At 39.5% G+C, this 22,981-nt stretch overlaps 2 protein-coding genes and 1 non-coding gene across 9 annotated transcripts; 1 reads left to right on the top strand and 2 right to left on the bottom strand.

Moving 5' to 3' along the window:
• Nucleotides 1–1,869: 1,869 nt before the first annotated feature.
• LOC115003602 (histidine triad nucleotide-binding protein 3-like) lies at nt 1,870–4,858 on the bottom strand. 4 transcript variants are annotated; one of them, XM_029425460.1, is made up of 5 exons: nt 4,692–4,858; nt 3,930–4,047; nt 3,657–3,726; nt 2,843–2,969; nt 1,870–2,639 (listed from the first exon to the last, which is right to left on the bottom strand). In XM_029425460.1, exons 1-5 carry the CDS (start codon nt 4,851–4,853, stop codon nt 2,622–2,624), a joined length of 495 nt encoding a protein of 164 aa, XP_029281320.1. In that variant the 5' UTR covers nt 4,854–4,858; the 3' UTR covers nt 1,870–2,621. The 4 variants fall into 4 exon arrangements, 2 of the variants coding, with proteins under 2 accessions (XP_029281320.1, XP_029281321.1); XM_029425461.1 differs by having other exon boundaries at nt 2,853–2,969; XR_003831678.1 differs by lacking the exon at nt 1,870–2,639 and having other exon boundaries at nt 2,841–2,969; nt 3,653–3,726.
• Nucleotides 4,859–5,484: 626 nt separating this feature from the next.
• ncoa7b (nuclear receptor coactivator 7b) lies at nt 5,485–22,190 on the bottom strand. 4 transcript variants are annotated; one of them, XM_029425657.1, is made up of 17 exons: nt 22,112–22,190; nt 20,912–21,080; nt 15,446–15,603; nt 14,676–14,743; nt 14,249–14,356; nt 14,062–14,163; nt 13,381–13,506; nt 13,048–13,232; nt 12,443–12,597; nt 11,404–11,979; nt 10,101–10,272; nt 9,846–9,993; nt 8,743–8,868; nt 8,471–8,623; nt 7,782–7,877; nt 7,616–7,689; nt 5,485–7,176 (listed from the first exon to the last, which is right to left on the bottom strand). In XM_029425657.1, the coding sequence occupies exons 2-17, from the start codon at nt 20,947–20,949 to the stop codon at nt 7,041–7,043; spliced, it is 2,421 nt and encodes an 806-aa protein (XP_029281517.1). In that variant the 5' UTR covers nt 20,950–21,080; nt 22,112–22,190; the 3' UTR covers nt 5,485–7,040. The 4 variants fall into 4 exon arrangements, with proteins under 4 accessions (XP_029281517.1, XP_029281515.1, XP_029281518.1 ...); XM_029425655.1 differs by having other exon boundaries at nt 22,020–22,154; XM_029425658.1 differs by having other exon boundaries at nt 12,443–12,564; nt 22,020–22,154.
• Nucleotides 22,191–22,299: 109 nt separating this feature from the next.
• On the top strand, nt 22,300–22,371 carry trnae-cuc (transfer RNA glutamic acid (anticodon CUC)). Its single transcript has one exon. It is a non-coding gene; the product is annotated as a tRNA-Glu (tRNA).
• Nucleotides 22,372–22,981: the final 610 nt, after the last annotated feature.

The raw sequence follows: 22,981 nt of genomic DNA, 5'->3' as shown, positions 1-22,981 counted from the left end.
GTAATACAGCGTAATCCACTCCACATTCGTCTGGGGTCAGCGCTGTAGTAGTTGGATTCCACTTTATAATAATAATAATAATAATAAGCTTTATTTGTATAGCACCTTTCATACAAGAATTGCAGCCCAAAGTGCTTCACAGCAAAAACATAACAATTAGTACAAGAATAGACAGAATAAGAGCATTTACAGTACAATAATCACAGTGTTGATGTAAATGAGTCTGAAGTATCATTATAAAAATAGCAGAATTAAAATAGTATAAAATAGCAGAAATGAAATAGCCAGAATTAAAATAGTATAAAATAACATTGGCACACCATTCTTGTAAATGTTTTAAACTATTAGGGCCATATTTTGAAAGTATGAGCTCAACAATGGGCCCCTGTGGCCCTTCAACTGGTTTACTCCCTTTGCTACACATTATTTACGTTTACAGCATCAACCTCTTTATTGACCTTTTAACGTATAAAACACAGACATTTCCGTGAGTCCAGATTATTTTGGCAAAATCTTGGTTAAAGCCCGCTTCATTAACAAACCCCTCTTTGTTAAGTTTTATTAAAGCCAGTTTTTCTCCAATATATTCTTTAATCTTTCACTTTTCCACTAATTGTGTAAAGAACATGTAAACACATTTATCAGAGAAACTTCTTTTCCCGTGGTAACACAGTCTATCTGATCTCAAGTTTTTCAAAAATACACACTCTGAAAATGTATCCTAGTTACCTTTACACATTCAATGTTAAACCAGTAATAATTCTCCATTAAAAGGCTAAAGTAAAGACATATAAAATATCACTATTAAAAGTAAAAAGATATGTTTTTAGTTTACTTTTGAAGATATTGAGCGAGCTTGCCTCCCTAATGTCTGCAGGTAAAGTGTTCCATAGCTTTGGTGCATAATTGCAAAAGGCTGCATCCACAATTTTCTTTTGGATGTTTCTGGGAACATTTAATAAACCAGTAGTGGATGATCGTAATGTTCTTGGGGGCACATAGTTGATTAGAGAGTTGGCAGTGTAACTTGGTGCGGTTCCGTTTAGGGCTTTGTATACAAGAAGGAGGACCTTAATGCTGTAGGTATCGGGATCAACACAAGAGGTGGAGGAGTTACATTCCATCACAGTTTTATGAAGCTCAGTTAATGTGATGCAGGTGAATGTTTATCCTGTAGTCCTTCTTGGCTTTGTTTATGGACTTCTGGATGTCATATCTGGCTGCTTTGTAGGCCTTGGGGTCCCCCGAGTTGAGTGCTTTGAGTTTAGCACGAATCTCCAGACCGACCCAGGGTTTCTGATTTGGGTAAGTGCGGACGATGGCTTTTGGAACAAGATCGTTAATGCACTATGTAGCCTAAGACTGACTGTCTGTGTGTTCATTGATGTTTCCGGACGCAGCAGCCGGAAACATCAATGAAGTTGACTTGTTGTAAGTGACCCTGGAAACCGGTTTTTCCTGTTTTAGTTTCTGCTTGTATGTAGGCAACAGTAGGATGGAGCAGTGATCTGCCTTACTAAAAGCAGGGCGGGGAGGTGTTTGTAGCAGTCTCTGAAAGGGGTGTAACAGTGATCCAGGATCTGCTCTCCCCAAGTGGGAAAAGTGATATGTTGGTAGTATTGTGGGAGAACTTTTTTCTAATTACTTAAAAGCACTCATACAGAAAACATAATAATAACCGCGTAAATTCCTACGTCTAATGACTTAAAAGCACTCTTACAGAAATAATCCCTCTCAATCAACACATACGACCCAGTAGAAGTGTCTGTATCTGCAGAGACCAGGCCATTTCCCTGTATTTCTTATTTTCATTTAATTTTGTTGCGTTGGATCGTTTCTGTGCCTTTAAGTGCGATCACCTATCGGACATTCACGGTTAAAAGTTAATTTATTGTCATTCAACACAGGGATACACAATGAAATGCAAGTTGTAGTCCATTTATGCTACCAAATAAATATGTATACAACACAAAAACAATTTTTTTATAGTGGTGTACAAAGGATGAGTTGATGAGTCAAAGCCTCAGGAAAGAAGCTCCTCTGTATATATTATACATGGCACGTGGTGGTATGGCAGCAGATACTTCTGTATCACTTGCCAGACAGCAGTAGAGTGAACAGGCTGTGATCAGGTTCAGTATTGTCATTTAATATTCTTTGGGCTCTTCGCAGGAACCTCACCTGATTCTCGGTACATGGTTATTAATGGTAAATGGACTCACACACAGTTGGCCATGCCATCCGAGCACTTTGGGGTTCAGTATCTTGCCCAAGCACGTTGACTGCAGCAAAAGTGCCCTCTAGGGTGCCTTACCAATAGAGAAAACAGTGATATCTAGGGTGGCCTTAAAGTTAAGAAAACGTGATGCAGTGGCATTTAGGCTGCTGTACAAGATAGAAACCTTTCTTTAATAATATAATATATATAATTAATTTCACACTTTGTCAATCAACATGTATACACACAGAGCCTGCAACAACCAGTGTATACAAATGTTGTGACATCTCAATGCTATGGCTTTCATTTCAAAACAAATTGATTAATCTACTTCCTCGTTTCCTTGTTTCCAGATATTGTTCTTGACAGTTTATATTGCTCTCGCTCATTATCCTTTAGATGTTTACTGAAGATATTTTACCTGTAAAGTGAAAAACTTTAATTTAGATAGGGCAACGAAAGTGCATACAAATGGTCCAGATAAAAGGAGAAAGATTAACTTTATCTGATTAATATTTCTGAATGAAACAAAAGAACAAGTATATCAAGTTCACATTTCTAGATCACGATGATAAACAGGAGTAAGAAAAGTGGCAGAGGGGATTTCTACTCCTCGACACTCACCATAACAAACCTGTATGTCCCTGGAATGAATTTATACATCATGTGCTTGTAGATTTGGCTGGTGGGGGCGAGCACATGGAGGTGGAGGTGATTGACTGAAGTGTAGGGAGGTTGGTGGAAGCCCAGTCTGTGGAGGAAAACACATCAATGTAATGATCAGCACACAGACAAGCAGGTCAAATACAGTTTTAGAGTGAGTATTCCCACCTCTCTTTTCATTTTCAAGCTACAACCATATAGTTAGTGATGAGCTTAAAGGTGCATCATTTCAAACAATTCTACTTTTTTCATTACTTTTACGCAAAAATGTTTTTGTGAAATACACTTTGATTGATTGATACGACTCTAATGTTTGTAAGGTAAATGTGAAGCTACAGCCAGTTAGCTTAGCTTAGCATAAAGACTGGAAACAAAGCTAGCCAGACTCTATCCAACGGCAACTAAATCCACCTACTGGCACCTCTAGAGCTCACTAATAACATTAGAGTTTTGTATGTTTAATCCTAATGAAAATCAAAGTGTGAAAACAACAATTTTTATGTTTTATGAGGTTTAGATGCTGGACTATTGATTTTGCACTTTATACGCCAGGCGAGCCATGTCCTCGCTATTTCTACTCTTTGTGCTATGCTAACTGTCTGTGATCTGTAGCTTTATGCTTAACGTACAGATACGTAATATTGATCTTATTCCATTAAACTCTGTGTTCATTTAAGGTCACACACACACACACACACACACACACACACACACACACACACACACACACACACACACACACACACACACACACACACTACCTGTCTTCACCTACTGTATGTCCTTCATATTAGTGATCCCTTGGTCTTGTAGTACAGCTTTCCCCATTTCAGCCATCCTCTCAACTGTTGAATACAAGACTTTAGTTATTTCTTTGTAAAGACCTGACTAGATCATTGGAGCGCTATTGTAAATGTAGCAGTGTTCTAGGAAGAACTGTAGTAGTGTTACAAACAGTAGTAGCAGCCACAGTAGCAGCTCAGTAGAAATAGTGGTTCAGTGGTATTTGCAGTGCTTTTATTAGTTTGTAGTGATCAGTGTGACTTACCGAGGCCGAGGTGTCCCGTGTGCAGTGAGCAGCAGCTTTCTATGTGCTGTATGGGTACAACCAGGTAATGATGAGGAGCAGCAGGGTCAATGTCTCTAAAACACACCAGCTCCTTGTTCTGTTGGAGTGGATGGAAATATAGAGATGGAACATGCACGTTAACCTACAGGCCAGTGAATGCAGCATTAATTGATAATAATATCGTATGTATTATTATGGGCCAACACAAGTGTTTACGCGGGGTTTGTGGCCTGAATTTTCACTTTTATCTGTGAAGTCACCTCTTAAAACGCATTTATATGTAAAGGCATTCTCTTTTATTTTATTGATTATTTTAATTTGTTTTATTTTACTTTTAAACTGTTTTAAATAGTTTTTATAAATGTTTGTCTGTCTATTTTAAGCACTTTGTATCTTTGTTTTGAAAAGTGCTATATATATATATATATATATATATATATATATAATTATTATTTATTATTAATATAATGGTTTTATATTGGTGAATATGGAGAAATGTCTTCTTAGCAAATGTTTGAATGGGATAATGCATTTTCAACCTACCACATATTTATCCCCGCTCTATAATGCACAGACGTTCAACCTTAAACATTGTATTATACATGTATACAGTAAAATAAATGGATTTTATGATAAGATTTTATGTTGCTGCTCTTTCCTGGTTACACGACTTCCTAAATGTAAATATAAAGTAAAGGTGAGCTTCAACTGCAGTTGAGCCACTGTTTAAAGTGATCTTACCTTTTTGATAACTTCCGTTTCTTTGTCTTGATCGTTAGCTATCAAACAGAAAACACAAGTTTGATCAGTCAGTGAACTTGAATCGGAATAGTTTGTCGCCATATTTCTGATATTTTCTTGAATGTCTCCGTTGTTTCTGCTCAACTCGCTGCCGAATAACATCTCAGATGTGTTGCAACCGTGCCGAAGATCGTCTATGTTTGCTAAGAGATATTAATCTATTTTCCTAAATCCTCAAAACAGTGTATGCACACAATAATTGGCAAAGTTTATTGTCTTTTTAAGCCTAAATAAACAATATTTAAAAGGGAATTATAGAGGAATAAATGTAATGTAATGAATTGTAACATAAAATGGCATAGGGTCAGTTAACTAAAAAGCCCCTCTTAACGACAAGCACTTCTTGACATAGAATCAGGAAAAATACAATTGTGTTCAATGTAGACATATATTAAAAGGTCTAACAAATTAAAACCTCTTTAATTATCTTCAGAGCATAATTTGTTTGTTCTTTCGAAATAATGATTCAGAACTAAAATTGAGACGGTTTTTAATCTACAGTGTTTCATCTTCTTAATTTGGGACCTTTGCGGGGCGATGACTTCCTTGGAGGAAGTTCCTCATATTAGCTACATCAGGCGCTGTAGTTTACAATAAGATATCTTCTTTCCACAGTCCTTCAATGATTACAACACGACACCAGTAGGTGACTGGTAGTGTAGAATAAAATCCGTTGTATTAATATATTCTGGACATTCTGAAATATTTGAAAACATGAGACAAACACAACCCATTATTATATATGTATATATAACATTTATTTAGGTTTAAATGCATTTGCTATAACATCACAATAAATAGATCCTTAGTCATATCACAGCAATTTTGGATTCACAAGAAATAATACTCAGGGAACATTCACAGTTACAACACAAGACAACAAAGCTCATTTTCACATGAAGCGATAACTGGCATTAGTGAATAGTATGGCAGATATCATAACAGTGGTGTCAGACATTTGCAGTATCGCATATTCATGCACTACAAGCCTGTGTCAGACACACAAGATATAAATGAACATTTATTTTACGTGTTAGTAGATCGGAATTTTTAATTAGTGGCATACCAGAGTGCAAAAACAGACTTTTCCATTTTTAAGTAAAGCGGAGGCTGACCTGTGGTTGGACAGGAATCATGCCTCTTGTGGTGATCAAATAGTATTCAGTAACAATTTTTACATGGAACAAATGTGTAATTACACAGGGCCACAACACAGCATTGACTGTCAATTAATCTGTTGTGCAAAGTGCAAACTTCTACGGGCTCTCTGAACAACAATGACCACACATGAAAAGGGATAAAATCAGTCGACGTGAGATATGAATTAAATATTGACAAACAGTCATTTCTAGTGCTTGTTTGGTCCAATCACAAACAGAACCATTTAACACTTTCTATAAAAGTACAACCATAAAAAACAAAAAGAATGTAATACAAAATAAAATGTAAAAATAAAGAAATCTAAAGTATTTTATAAAATAAGTTCACAACTCATTTTAAATTAAAATAGAACATATTTGGTCATTTCAAACCTGGCTTTATTTAGGATTGTACAGGGAAATTAAACATTATATGTATGTAGGAAATGCCATGAAACATACATCTTAAATGAAAACAATAAGAGAACAAGATGGCCATCAGAGGAGGTGCGACACTTCCATTGTAAACATTTGAAACATTTCCTCCTGTATTGAAATGAATTTAACGGTGGAGGATCCAAAAAAATTCTCCCTGCCAATTTCCACGTCCCTTAAAGTTTGAAATTCATTGTATTGTAAAAAAAATCCATCTTCAGCACATTATCCTGTACATTCCCAAAGACACTATTTACATCATTATTTCTGCACAAATTAAAGTACAGCATTATTTGATACCTTGTTCTTTCATACACACTTAAAATATTTTCAGGGTAACCTCAATAGTAACATCATCCTTCCTCTTCTCTGTCTCCTCATGAGCTTTTGGTGGTAAGGCAGTCTGCATGCTGGGAAAGGTGGAGGAGTTGACGGATGTCTAAGGCAGCCAATGAACGGAGAGCAACGACAGTTTTCTCACACTTCCACCTTTGAAGGAGGAAGGAACCAGACGTGAACTGGCCAACCTACCTGCAGGTCAAACCCACCTCAAAACAGGCTACAGAGCTCTGTTTTCAGTCACAAGCCTCTCTCACAGAACATTTAGTGTCATTGTGGGGTAGCTAGATTTGCCTCCAAGTGGCGCGTAAAAGACTTGGGGGTGTTTGAAGGTTTGGAGCAGAGTGAATGTAGGAGTAGCTGGGAGCAGGTGAGGCTACTCGAAGGTCCAGACCTCCACACTGTGGATGTTGAAGTCCTGCTGGGTGGAGAGTGGCTGGTTGTTGAAGGTGGCGCATTTGGTGGTGGTGCCTCTGTACAGCTCAGAGTCCAGCCACAGGCCCAGCTGACCGCTACAGAGGAGAGAGAGAGAGAGAGAGCAGGGAGTTAGAAAGCAATGCCGGCCCCACGCTAATGCTTATGTAGGGTAGCTTTAGCTGCAAGGTCTAATGTCTTTTATGGTGGAGAGAAATAATCTGGACGTTTTTGTAAAGCCTGCATCAGAACATTTTACATTTCCTTTGGGTGATTGAAGTTGAGAAAGTGAAGACTAAGGGCAACAACCTTTTTGTTTTTAGGTGCAAAACATAGCACACATTTAAGTGCAACCATCAGACGATGACAGTCCGCCTCCATGTTTGCTTTTTTTTGCCACAAGTTCCTGTGTCTTACGATTTTAGAACGTTTTAGAATCAATTAAGATTTGAGAATCCTCTGGTGCAAACCCTTTTAATTTTTGATTGCTGATATATATATCTGCGGGCTTTAAACAAGCTAGTAATTGCTACTCACCCTCCTCCTCCCATCTGCAGAGAATCAGTATTGCCCTTCACAAAGTAAGAATTCTCCCCCGTCCAGCGGTACACCTGAAAATCGAGAGCAAACAACGTCTGATATTGCTATTTGAAGAATAAAACCACATACCTAAACTGAGTTCTTCAACTAACTTAACACAAACCTTGATCTCAGGACAGAAGCTGTAGAGGAACGTCTCTCCTGTGCCGTAGCAGTGTTCGCTCATTTTGAAGGGATGAGTCGAGAAAGCCCCAAATATCTGTGATAAGAGTCAGATTCAGTTTAAGGACGAAAAGACTTGGAACAAATAAATAATTACCAGGCTTGAACTGTTTCAAGTAGAAGTTAAAACCCTGAAGGGAAGTTTTAGGATGATGGGAAATTACCCTGATGTAGTAGATGTTTTTACTGCAGTGCACCAAAGTTAGTTTGAAAATAGCATACACACAGGGCTATAATGAGCAAACACTTACCAACCTAAAACCCAATGTGTTGCTGTGGTGAGGTGTGACTAACTCAAGTCATGACAGTGTTGAGGATAATAATGTCTGGACAGTGTTGAAGAAAATGTTAAAGCTAATAAAATAAAGTTCCAGCCCCTGCACTGGGACACTGGGTTAAATTTTGAAGTACTGCCATTACAACGGACTCATTACCTTTTAGGGGCCGGACACATGCCGCGTGTTTTACTCTGGGTGAAGCAGCGCTCCGGGTAAGTTATTAATAACCCACAGAAACATTGCGAACACCTTCTCTTTCCTTCTCTCTGTCACTCCCTCTCTCTCAAACACGCACACACAACAAGCGTCTCGGTCATTTACGTGCAGTACATTCCTTTGTACAATTATCTACCTGGTTATCCATGTCTTTGATGACCAGCAGCACAGGACTGTCCACGTCTGCCAGGCTCCTGTACAGAGTCTTCAGGCTGGTCCCATGTTTCACAGTGCTGTAGGCCAGTCTCCAGGGGTAAATCTGCACACGGGCCGGCAAGCGACAGGCAAGCTGCAGGGCGAACACGTCATCAGATTATGAAGCGTACTGATCAGTATGTTGCATATTTCTTCCTTAAACTTTTCTTGTCAGTAACTGGACTATTTTATGGGGTTAAAATGAAAAGTGACCTTCTCAATGTGTGTGTCCTGCAGCAGACTACTGGCCTCACTGAGTACGGGCAGTGCATCTACTGACAACTCTCCGTCACAGCTGCTGAAACTCTGCCTACGCTTGGCCTCGTCGATGGTGATGATCTTGGAAACAATCACATAAGAAAGTCAACATTAAAAAGAGAAATGACACGAAGGCAAAACAGGCCATCAGTCATACATGAAGCTCAATTCAAAATGTGAAAGGTCTAAAGCCAAAGTGCAAAAACATGGCAGTATTGTTGATGAGTTTCTGGGCAGATTCTGGGCTTTTAGGAATATATAGACTCCAGGAAGTTAACAAAGCAAGTACCAGCTACACAAAACACAACTTGGAAAGGGAACCAAAACGGTTGCATTCCAGAGGAAGTCTAAAATATTGTGAATTTCTATGGAGGATATTAAGTAACCTCATGGAAAGCATTTGGAAATAGTCTTAGAAGATATTTTATCCCACCTGCTCAGAAGTTTCACCACATTTAGGTTTTTGTCCAAAAGTAAATGCTTTTTTGGCGTGAGATTTATACAGAATTAGTGACTATATTTGGGACAAAAACTCCTTTTTGGGCTTCCATGTTCAGAATCTACAAATATTAAAATAAAAATATTGTTTTTTAGTTTTTAGAGTGTAGCTGCAGAAAAGCAATTATAAAGAAATGGCATAAGCCAGACGCGCCATCTATAGAGGACTGGTATGATATAATGTATACATTTATTTATATTTATTTTTTATGGAAGAATAAAATCACCTTTTCCATTAGGCTTCAAGAAAATAAAATTAGAGGACATGTAAATTTCCCCAAAACGTCCTTCTTTCTTTCTTTTTCTTTCTTTTATTTATCTCAAATGAAAGACACACCATGTCATACTGTTGTGTTCTATAACTACATTGTTCAAATCTAAACTTCTGTAAAAGTACCAAACTAAAGATGACTGTGTAAAGTGCTGGTGTAATGTGATCCCAAATAAAGTAAAAAGAAAGAAAACAAAAGAAAAGGTCAGCAAACACACCATGAAAGTGTTTATTCTGTGATGGAAATACAGGAAAACAAGTGTGTTGCCTCCTTTTCTACTGATCTTACCTCCCAGCTGCAAGATGCAGGGTCACTGAAGAAGTTGTCGATCATGTCCAGCTCATCTTTCTCCACCAAAACAAAGCCTTGCTCTCGAGCTTCCTTCCCGTAAACATCTGGAGACCACTGGACAAAAAATGCATACAGATGGTCCACCCTGGAAAACACGCGTGCACACAGTAATATCAGATTGGTTAGCACACTGCTAGCTTACACACATTGTAGTTTAAGACAAGGGTCGAGTATCATCCATCATCGTCTCACCTTTCTTGCGGCACTGCGAACCAGTACTCTGGCTGTTTACCCCGACCCCCAAATGAGTGGGCGGGGCTAGAGGTCATCCCGGTGGCAAAGGACTTCCTCATTGGCTTTCCCACCTTGAAGCACAGGAACATTGGTGGGATTTTACTCTTCTCCTCTGATGAGAACAGCATGTCTATAGAGAATGGGGTTTAAAAATAGAGAAAGAAAGTTTGATTAGTTTAATGCTACATGCCTTATTATGTCATAGCCCCCATTAGCGCGCGGGGGGGGGGGCGGCCTCTGCAACGAGCTGGTCCAATATAGGGGTATAAATTCTTCACCAATAGTAAAAGGTTCCTTCTCTTAGCGACACGGTTAGTCACTAAGTATGACGCTCTCAGTGCAGTCGCATGTGTTGATGTGGTGACCATCAGTAATTGTTTATGTCCTTCTTGTTCATGTTTGTTTCTTTCAAAAAACTCCAAGGGCTTGTCTTTTAACGGCAGGTGCTTGGTCTCCATGTGCCGAAGCAGTTACGAAGGCTTCGTTGCCTCATTTGCGAGCCTGTATATTATGCAGAGCGGCGCATGAGAATCACCTGTAGCGATAGACACATATTTTAAGTAGGACTCCTGATGTTGTCTTTTAAATGTCTCCTCTCTTCTGTCTTTTCCCTTTTCCAAAAAAGCTCTTTACGTCTCTTTACTCTGACGTTTGTTTTCCACTCATTGTTGCTTGTGGGCTTAATTTTTTGAAGTAAAGTACTTGACTGAGACGAGAGTCTTGACATGTGTCACGAGACATAGACGCACAGGACAGATGTATCTGGTGATTTTTCAAAATAAAACCTCTTAAATAAATAATAAATAAATAAAATATTTTTTTGTTCAAACTTTCTGTGCGGCCCGGTACCAAATGACCCACGGACCGGTGGTTGGGGATCACTGCTTTAGGGGACCACTTCTTTAGGGGAGTACTTTTTTTTTTAACGCTTTCTTAATTAAAAAAATAAAATAAAATTTCTATTTAGTTTTTTTTTTTTTTATTCTTATTTTTTACTTTTTGTGTCTTGCGTGTGGTTGTGTGTGTGTGTGTGTGTGTGTGTGTGTGTGTGTGTGTGTGTGTGTGTGTGTGTGTGTGTGTGTGTGTGTGTATATATATATATATATATATATATATATATATAAAGAATACATTAAAATAAAAAAATAAAAATCATAAAAAAAAAAGAATTGAAAAATGTATTAAAGAAAAAATAAATAATAATAAATAAAACCCAAAATTAAATAATGTGGGAATACATTTTTGCATTAATATTTCCTACCTTCTATTGGAGCCTGCATCCTCTGCAGCAGCCATGACTTCACTTCTGCCTCATAGCTTTTCTTCCGTCTCTCCTCCTCACTGAGTTCAGCGCCACCTGCTGGTCTTGAGTCGCCGCGAACCTCCGAAGCCTCCTTCAGACTCAATTTCCCATTTTGGATTCCTGATGCGCCGATTATTTCATCATGTGCACCATTTAGCAGCTCTTCGGTCTCTTTAGGTTTTACATCTTTGGTTTCCTCTCGGTTTGTAGGTTTATCATGCGAGTCGCCCTGTTTTTCAGTCTCTAAAGACGATTGTGTTGAATCTCTATCCTCAATGGAGCGGTTCTGAGCTACGCCCTCATCCTCTTCATCATCATCCAGCCTCGCTTTAGTTCGACCCAGAATCGACTTGTGCTGAAAGTCTCCCCGGCCTGGGCAGCTCGGCCCGAGATCCTGTCGGTCCCTGCTGACGATGCTCTGTGTTTTGGAGGATGTCCCCTCCGCCTCTTCAGTGCTCCCGTTTGCAGTCGGCTCCAACTCTGTAAAGCCTTCATCTGACGGAGACTTCTGCGTCTGCTCGCCCTCTGTGTTCACTGGTATTAAGAAGATAAAGCAGTTTGTTTTTCAACTTTTAAAACTATTTATCATGACATTTTCCTTTTCAGTCAATCTGCAGATGTTTTTTTAATTGATTCATTATTTGGTTTGTACAATGGCAGAAACAATTACTCTACCAAAGTTACTCAGTTAGACTAAGACTAAGAAATCCCAGTATAGTTTTGGCATGTTAATTTCAATAAATTAATCCTAAAATAAAAAGACATTTTAACTCACGGCAAAGGCAAATTTGGATGCTCAAGAGTCAACGAAAAATATTTTGTTCACCGAGCTAAATTAGCTAAATTAAATTAATTAAAAATGTTTTTATTTTATTCTTTTTAAACATCCCTAAAGCAGTTGCTGGTTGTAGAGAGGAAATCAAAGAAAACATCACATCCCAGAGTTTACACCATTTCAAAGGGATTTCATTCATTGCTCAGATGAAGATGATGTTACCAGTTTCTGAGAGGGTTGATTTGATGCCGTCCAAGACGATTGGTCGCTTTGGATCCAGAGCCTGGTAGCGGCTGAAGGGGTTTAGATCTCGCTCTGACGGCAGTTGCTCCCACTCGCCGGGCCTGTACACAGGACACAAATCCTGGGGTAGGTCTCTGTGGGGTCACGGGGCATCACCCATACCGCACCGCAAACCAGGATGAAAATGGGAAAAGGAAGAAAAAAAAGAAAAAAAAAAGGTCCAAACAGAAATGATAAATGACCAGAATGATACAAAACTAAATAACACACATGAACATGTGATGTAAAACAGCAAATTAAGCAAAACTAAAAATGGTGAATGAAGAACAAATAAAACATTTTTAATGGGAAAACTACAAAAACTAGAACAACTTAAATCTGAGGTTTTAAACTCAAAACAAAACAAGAGGCAAACGTGAAAGGTATTGTGAATTGAATGGGCTTCATACAAACAGTTTTATTCAAGGAAAGAACAAGAACACATGAAACTGGAAGGAGGAACCAGAAAGGAGGAATCAGAGCTGGAAGAAGAACTTTCACAGTAAGAGGGAAATGAGAAAAGCGAGGCGGTTCGGAGCTCTTACGATGGCAGAGCATCTTTGAGCTTCATGCGTGACACGTCGTCATACAGCGCCACGGAGACGACCTCCTGCATGGGGCAGATCAGGCCGTACTCCTCGCAGCCGTGTTCGATCACCAGGGGGTCTGACTTGTGGGGGTCAAACATGATGTTGTTGGGCGTCACAATCAGCACGCCCCCCACCACTCCCTGCAACAAAGAACAAACGGAGAGAGAAAGCAATGCTGAGAGGGGCGACGACACAAGAGAGGTACCCGCGAATGGATCTTTAAAAAGGTTTTTTTGTATATAAAATATCAGAAAAAGTGTTTCAGCATTCATTTTCTAGGCTTCTTACCATGCCATCAGTGAAATATTTGCAGCTCATCTTGATGAATTTAACCGTTGCAGGGCTCTCATCCTCTGAGTTTGGGGAGAGCTCCCGCCGGAGGGTCTTTGCTGACTTGCCGTTTGAAATGCCGTCCTGAAGGAAGTTAAAAGGACACATCAGAGACCTGAATGTTGGGCTTGTGTTTAGTATAGCATGCTTTGAAGAGAATAATCACAGTGTAGTTTCAGCTCTCATCAACCTTTGACCTTTACGGATTCAGATTTACATTTTTCAAAAGTGTCCGAAAGTAACTTTTTCACTTGACTGGTGGATTAAATGACCTTCGATTGTCCCCAGAATCAAAACTAAACCTGGAGAAGCAGCGTTCAGTTTGCATCACATACCTGGAACAAACTCTCGGGACACCTGCAGGTCTGCTGCAACTCTCAGCTGTTTTAAATCAAGGCTGAAGACTTTTCTGTTTGCCTCTGCCTTTTATTAAATTCTAATTATTATTAATTTCTTACCCTGCACTGTAACTTTTATTCTTATATTTTATACACGTCTCGTTTTATTTTAGCTTCTTTAAATTTTGCCTCTTTAATGATTTTTTTAAATTGTATTTCTTTTGTGGTGTGTTTATTTTTGGCTTCCGTAAACTCTACAATGCCATGTACTCAAAGCAACATAATGAATCACTTCACTTACATGTGACGCTTTCTCTGATAAGCCATTTGTGAACGAGAGATCCGAGGAACTCTGAGACTTCGGGTCGGCTTCTGACTGGCTCACATCGGGGACGAACAGCTTCTGTAATGATGATGATGGACAGCAGATGGTGAGCCAGGCGCAGGAATAATAAAGCAGCAGTCTGTGTTACCACCGAGGTTCTCACCTGACCGGGGTAAACGCTTCGAGTAAAGAGTTTGTTCAGCTGGACCAGTTTGTTCGGGGTGATGTTGAACTTGAGAGCGATGCTGTTGAGGGAATCATCCGGTCCCACCTGTGACGAGAGATTAACTCATTAAAAAAAAAACACGAATCGGTAAAATACTACATGATGCAAACTATATCCTTCCTGCTAATAAGTCACTGGGGATATATGTAGTTTGTAAACAGATGACGTGAGGTTTGAGCAAATGGAAATGTACTGTAGATGTACAGTTTTTGAATTTAAAAAAGGAATTTAGTTACGCACGAGTACTGTCAAGCATGAACTGCATTTTACAAAGAGATGATGTAAGTGACTATGCATCAGAATTAAGACTTTATGGGGGTTTTATCAACATGTTATTTTAATGTGCTTTTACTAGTTTACTCACAGTGAAGTCCACCGTCCCTGGTGGCCTCTTCTTCTCCCTCTTTGCCTTAACACTTTTACAGCCATCATCTAGAAGAAAAACAGATAATGAGAAAAGGATTTCACAGACTCGGACAATTATATAGACAACAATCTCAAATGGGGGGAAAACCCCCCCCACAATTATTCCTTTAAGCGATTAATATGGTCTCATTCTGTTTAGGTTCTAAGTTTCTACTATAAACAGTAAAAACCCCACTAGAGATGACTCCTAAATATCACACACACACACACACACACACACACACACACACACACACACACACACACACACACACACACACACACACACACACACACACACACACACACACACACACACACACACACACACACACACACACACACACACACACACACACACACACACACACACACACACACACACACTGGTACTATGCTATGAGGCATTGCAGGTTATGACCTATTATGTCATCATCATCAACTGTAAAACAGTGTAGGATAAGAGGTTATGCAACTTCCCGTTTAAAACTGCTGAGGTTGTTCCCAACACAGATGATCCTATATGTTGCACATCAGAGATAGTGTCATTAGTTTTACAGGGTAGTAAGAACAGAGGGTTTCTCTGTAAAAGGCTTCACTAGATGACGAAGAGCTGATCTGTCTATTCATACTGAGAAGGGAAATTTAAGTCTTTCTCCGCCGTGGTTTCTCTACACTAACAAATAGTACCAGAAGTATTCCAAGCAGAGCGGGTGATGCAGGTCTTACCCGAGCCCGCAGGCGGCTTTGATGTTATTCTCTGTAGGTCTGTCTTCTTGGTGGGGTCGCCGTCATTTGGGATGTCTGGACAGGAAATGATGGCGGGGTTCTGCTCGGTCACAGTCTTCTCCGATTGGCTCTGCTTGAGCTGTCTGCGCCTCTTCAGCCTGATGGGGAGGACAGAGGAGATGGACATAGATGTTTATTATAAGTAAAAATAAAGAATGCACACAAGTGTAGACGGCCATTTGATCACATTTGTTATCATTTACGATATGAACTTTCTTTCTATTTGGGATCAATATACAGCAGGGGGGGGGAACCTTTTTCCTATCAAGGGCCATTTCATTTTTTACAACATCCTTCGAGGGCCATACTAATTATTGAACTCATAACCTCTGCACATTGTTTTTAAGACGCAGTCCATTAATTTCATTAGAAAATAAAGTGAGTATTGCACATGACAGTGATAATTGCACAGCAGTGGTGGAACAGTCTGTTCTTGGTGTGGTGGTCTACCTCTCTATCTCTCCATGTTTGTTCCGCTCTGCAGAGAGCTGCTTGTTGGGCCAAACTCCACCGAAGAGCGTTAACTTTATCCAAACGCACTCGTCCTTTCAGCTCGTGCAGATCGGCATGTTTCGTGCTGTATTGACGCTCAAGATTATTTTTCATCACCGCAAGTGCGTCCGCACAAACTAGACACACTGGCCTTTTACTTCCACAAACAAATAATCGTTCGTCCATTTCTCCTGGAAAGTGCGACATTCTGCATCCACCTTTCTCTGTTTTACACTCGCCACGCTGTGTTCACTGATGTCAACGACAGTCTCGTTTAAAATGTATGTGTTTTGACATGACGTGACCACGTGATGGCACGTTCCGCTCGTGTTGTGTTCAAGGACCCCGACCTTGGCCAGGAAAAACAGTCAGTCAACCGTTTTATTTTATTGCTGTCTAGATTATTATAATTTGTTTGAGTGGATTTTTTTGCATGTGTTTATGAATTACCTCGAGGGCCGGATCAAATGGTCTCACGGGCCGTATACGGACCGGAGGTCGGAGGTTCCCCACCCCTGATATACAGTATGTATGACCATGCGTGAACATTACAGTAATTTAACCATTTTAATGCTTTAGTTGATGACCTTTTCATAATAAAATATCAACTTGTAATTTTGGTAACATTTTCTATGACACCCATGTCTACAATGCATTATAAACACACTTTTAATATGTTATAATCTGCTAAAAAAACGCCCTCGTAAATATTCAGAATGCTTTATAACAATATTCACATTAGAAAGAATGTTTTAATGACTCATGTCAAGGATCATAATTGCTAGTCAAGGATCAAAGTGTATTATAATTCTCATAATTGTAATAAATGATGCCATATAATGCATTATAAGTATGTTTATAATGCATTATAGACAACAATTGTGAAAATATTTAGATATTTAACCTTATAAGTCATTATAAAATGCTTTATAACATGTTATGATTCTTGTTATAAAGCATTATGAATATTTAGGTTTATAGGTGCTTATTACTATAAGTATAAAGTGCTATAACCATGTTATAACATGTTGCAGTTGACGCCCGGACGCAGCACAGAGTGGTTTGTTACCTTCGCCAAAGAGGTTATGTTTTCAGTTTGTTTGGTCAGCAGGATTATGGAAAAAACTACTGGCCTTATTTTCATGACACTTTTTGGAAGGGTGCGGCAGAACCCATTACATTTTGGAGTGGTTCCAAATCATGGGGCGGATACACAAGTTATTTATGACTTTCGTTAACATTATGATATAGGGCATGTCCTTGGCGGAGGTCTGCGCTCTTAAAGTTGTCCAGTGTCATCAAAGCTTTCCGTTGTGCGCAATCAGACATTCTGTCCAGGTGGTGACTTTGTGTTCAAAGTTATTGGATTGAGCTTTAACTTTTCTCTCTTAACTTTGCTGAGTCAGCTGTAATTTCCTCTCTTGTCTTTCCCCCCGTTCAATCCTTGATAGGTGAGGCAATGATGTAATGACATCTCCAGACCCTTTTGAGGTTCAATGAGGGGGGGAAACTGCAGTGCAGTGGAACCACGAGTTAGTGGTGCACTTAAGGATAGTGCAACACTCTATGAGCCCTGCTGAAGCCTTAAGTGTGGATATGAGTATGTTAAGAAAAGATAAGACCAAATGGATTTATCAAAAGCTTTGAGTGATGGGGGCAGTGTTGCCCTGCAAAAAAAGGAAAAATAAAGAGAAGCGTTTCAAGTGCCTTAATGGAAAGGCACGAGTGGGTCGATAAGGCTGCAGACAGACACAGTTCAGGCCTCTCCTCTAGCCTCATGTCTCAGACGATGCACACATCTGGTAGTGAACTCAAAAATCTGCAGACGCACCGTCTGTTTCACTCTGGGGCATTTCGCAGAGCATCGAGCCTTCATTTTAAGATTTCCTCCTTCTTCTCTCCCCTCTAACTTCCAGTTTGTAACCAGTGTATCAGCGTGATGACAGAGAAAGCACAACACTGTACGTAACACGTGAAACACTAAAACCACTTAAAAACAAACAATACACCCAAAATAACTAATTACATACATAAATCACACCCCTCAAGGCCATAGGCACATACTGTATGGCAGCAATAATCCTTTGTTTTTGCAATATGGATGTTTACATGATCCGAGATTATTATTATTTTCTTTTACCCGACAAGCGATATAAATTGTTCTATTTGTTTTCATGTTTCAGATATGTGTAGCTTTGATATAATCTTATTATTGGATGGAATGTTGAGGTTGTAACTTTATTTTATTTGAAAATGGACCCCAGGAAGAGTACAGTAGCTGTTGCTAGTATGGATTACAAAAACAAGAAACAATACATTCGGACTCCACAACATTAATTTTGTAGTTTTCAGGCAAAGTCCTGTTTTACTTTGACTTTATGTTTGCTGTTATTGTTCTGGAAAATGATTTGCAATTCTCTAACAGACACTCTTATGTTTTCCTTCATGACATTTCTGTATTGCAGCACTCGTTTGACCCCCCCCCCCCTCACAAAAACGTTACGCAGGATGTTGTGAGTTTTCTCAACAGCCATTAAGCTGTGACGAGTGAAATCACCAAGACAACCTCTACTTCTTGTGAGTGTCTCTCCATCTCAGCCATGGAGCTCCTTCAGAGTTGCAATGAGCCTCAATCACTAGTGTTTGTGCACTAGTGCCTGCTCCGTGCGCATTTACAGCCATTTTGCACGCCTGATCTTATTGTACTTGCTGCACATTCAGTGCCTTGCTCCAGTTATTTGGAATATTCAAAATGTAGTTTGTCCAGGAAATTGAAATACCAGCATTTGAATCTTCCAGATATTTAACCAAAAAGCACTTCAAATGATTTAAATTGAATTTATGTTGTGATTTCTAGAAACATATCGTCACATCAAGGGAGTGAATACTTGCATTTATTTATTTTATTTGTATTTCTACTGGATTTAGATCAGTTTGTTGATATACCTCCCACTTTGACATAAGAGTATTTTTTTCTGTTCAGTGTCAAAAAAATTATCTGATTGCACGTTAAGGATTTCACTGTCGCAAAACAATAAAACACCATAAAGTCTACGATGGGTTAATTATACTTGTTATTGTCATGTGTATGGTCCACATTGACCTTTCCTCCATTCGTCAGGAAGCGAGGCAGCATATGGTTCAACTCGCAGCAGCTGTGAGGCCTGTGTTGGGAGATAAGGCTGATTTTCCTTCCTGTAATGTTCACTTTATGTCCACGCAAGCACAATATGGCTATTTGTCTTTACAGTAGTAGAGGTCTGCATGAGTCTGATGTACTCATCGTGCATCTTTTCATTTTTGTTTTTGTTGCTCCATGCCACAGGTACGCACACCACCTCTGACTCAGCTTAAAGCCTGCAACCCCATTACGATCGAATGCACTGCTTACCTAATAATTAGACAGCGACTGAAATGCGATGCCACTACAAAATAATAAGTAATATTTCCGACATAAGACAATCAAATCAATGAGGCACGAGACATATTGCAGGTTTGTACCAGGCTGTCAACATCGCCTGAGCAGGTAACCTGAGACGTAATAAGAAAGAATAAAGCCCTTTAGGCTACACTGCATTATCTCTCATCATTTATCACAAGCCGACATTAACCAGTCGACTTCTGCTCATCTATAAATAAACGTATTTATCCGGTTTATCCGGCACACTTTTATTTTGACTGTTCTACGTCGAAGCCTTCATTACGTATCAGCAATTGTTTGTCTGTTGTTTGTTGTTGTCCATCTCACGCTGTGACATACTGTTTTTGAGAACCTGCCCACAGATGGGATAAATTAAGCAGAACGAGAACTTTTGAGATGTGGGTTAAGGCTTTTTAGACACAGTAGTACACCACCTATTCACGTTCATCCACTTATATTGTTGATTCAGCTCTGTAAAATAAACACCTGCCGGCAGTCATTAATTAGTCGATCATGCAGTTACATCTTATCTGTGTGGACGTCAGAAAGAAAAGATCTGATCTTTGTCCATAACCAGTCGATTGCTTGTCAGTCCATGCACCATAGCCGTGACGATCCTCTTTCCACACACTTCTTGCTATCATGTTTCACAATGCTGCCAAAATCCAATTTTACAGCAGACATCAGCCCTAGAGCAAGAAACTGACGCATGACTCGGATTACATGAGGCTGTATCGGCTGGGTGTCGCTCAGAGACAGGTGACTCAACATGGCCGACACATGACTAAAAAAAGGTGAGAATAAATGATGTATAAATAAACCTTTACAGCAGATGGTCAAGGTACAAACGACCGGGCAGCACAGAGGAAAAGCCACAGCGTCACTTCCAACAAGCAATGCACTCAGTAGAACTTGTTTATAAAAAAGAGTTTGGACTTTACACTCCAGCATGTGATTCCTGGGCTGAGTGACATAGATAGAAATAAATAACACAACCACAGATATATATATTATAATATGAGTTTGGGTAAAGAAACCGGACACTATAATTGCTCTGTAACACAAAAAAAGAAAAAGTCAATTTTGTCAATATTATGTCTTGCACTTGAACGTTGTTCGCTGATACTAATTCTGCACATATATTTACTACCAAATGTTATCATTCGGATTTTTCATATTAACCTTTTTTCTCCTGTGGTAGTTTATCTTTTATTCTAATCGCAGGTTTATGGATATATGTTGTAAGGATTGTAAAGCCCTCTGTGGCAAATTTGTGATTCTTGAACAAAATTGTCTAAACATTAAAAACATTTAAATAAAAAGAAAGAAAATCACCAATGCATGAAATAAAAACACCTTAAAATTAAAGTAATTAGTCATAAGCACAAGAATCATGCTGAATGTTGGAGCTCATGAAAAATAGCTACATTAAATGCAAATAAAATTCACAAAAAAATAAAAATAAAATAAAACTCTCACAAAGAGTCTCTTACCTGGCAAAATATCCCGGCTTCCTGTCTCTCTTTTCCATCAGGCCAGGGTGCTAAATCTGCATGCAGTCAAGAGCATCCATACAAACATCCACCCTTACACACCCACACCCACTCAGTGTGTCCAGACCAGCGGATTTGGGAAGATCACCTCTCACACTTCTTTCTTGTCCTGCAGAGTAAAATAAACGGGGGGGGGGGGGTTAGCAGGGCGCCTCCTCACTCAACAACACTCACTACAATATAAAAGCCCAATGATGGTGAATCCTCATCAGCCTAAGTGGAGGGCGATGAAAGCATCCTATAATAAGCATGTCAGGCCACTCAGCTGACAATGGCTGACCAACAGACAGGATGGAAAATGCATCACTCTGCTGCAGGGGGAAGCCACATCTGCTACTGGTTAATTTTGCCTCAGTAAACATGCGTTTTTATTATGCAATTATGATTAGTCAAAAACAGTTTCTCGGCATCAGTTTGGGAATCCAGTTGACGTAAACACGCAGACCGCCATGGCTAAACTAACAGCTAGCTGTTACAACAGGATTGATGCGAAAGCGAAACAATCGATTACACGCATGGCTTGCACCCGAAAGAACAATACAATGCAGTTCAACCATGTGTAGCCTCATGTAGTTATATTACAGGTAAATGCTAACCACAGGGGAAACACTAAATGTGGAGCAACGTTACCCCACATAGCTACATTCTTCAGTGTGTAGCAGCTTGCTTAATGGGAATTCCTCTTGAACAGATTTCAGCCTCTTCTTGAGGTGCAGCAGCAACACAAGACAGATATCCTGTTGTGCTAATGTGAAACAATATGTGCGACCGTCACGTCTTAGCAAACAGCCACACTGAACAGGGTTCAGATTTCCACAGCTGACGCTAACTGTGCTAGCTAACCACTTCGTTTACAGGACAATAGCAACCTGGTGGAGATGGTATGGTTATTTTATTCGATCCAGCCGCGAGCCCGTACTCTTAAAATATGGCATTTCTGTTTATGCAATCTCATATAACGCTAACGCCCAACACTGAAGTACAACGACATGTTTAAACTCTAATTCGACAGAAAAAAAGGTAGCTAAAAATGCCCACATAACGTTACCTTGCGTGCATCCTCCAACAGCTTAATATCTAAATGAAGCCTTCCTTCACTACGCCCTCTGGTGTCATGTGCACTGTAAAACATGAGCTTACCGCGAGCCTGTCTTTACAATGAGCTAGCTTTAGCTCATTTCCAGGTAATGTTAACGCTATCGTAAATTAGCTCAGGTTAGCTTGGTTGAAAATTTGAACGTTGGTCTAAAACTGCATCAACAACAAACAATATGAGAAGAAGTACTGGTACAAAGAAAAATAGATTGGGTTACTCTTGAATGTAACATTCCCTGGTGGTCTAGTGGTTAGGATTCGGCGCTCTCACCGCCGCGGCCCGGGTTCGATTCCCGGTCAGGGAACTACTTTTCTTCCGCTCGAACTAAAATCCCTTTGCCCCTTGTTACACTTTTGCAGAATTTATCTGACCAAACAACAGATGGGTTAAATATTAATACGCCCGAGCTAGACAAACACTGCTGCACTCCTGTGCCACTCACAGCTGTATTACTAGTGAATGAAGTCATGTCAATTTTCTATAAAGCCCAATATCACAAATCTTACATTTGCCTCACGGGGTTTATAACTAGAGCAAACCCAGACCCCACAATGCAATAAATGACGGTATGGAGGTAAGTAACGTTATTATTAGTGGTCATTACAGTAAAATAGCAATATGCGTGTTCTGTTTTAAATACAATTATGTTACCACTAACCACTGTTTTTATCTTTATTTATTTTTAAAGCAAAATAACAGCCTAAATTGTGCCTCGTTTAGAAATTCTGCACAAAGCATTACAGCTGTAACGCTATCCCGATGTAGAAATCTTTACCCACTTTCATAACAAGATGTTGTCTTCAGTGTTTGGGTTTTGGTAATGCCTCTGCTGATTGTTTAATGAGTAAAGAGTTGAGATGACTTTCCACGGACTGTGAAGGTTCTCGACATTTTGACAAGAATGAGTAGCCTAC

This window comes from Cottoperca gobio, chromosome 24, assembly GCF_900634415.1.
Source record: "Cottoperca gobio chromosome 24, fCotGob3.1, whole genome shotgun sequence".
Lineage (NCBI taxonomy): Eukaryota > Metazoa > Chordata > Actinopteri > Perciformes > Bovichtidae > Cottoperca > Cottoperca gobio.
The sequence above is the reverse complement of the archived record's forward strand: the minus strand, read 5'-3'. Positions and strand labels throughout refer to the sequence as shown.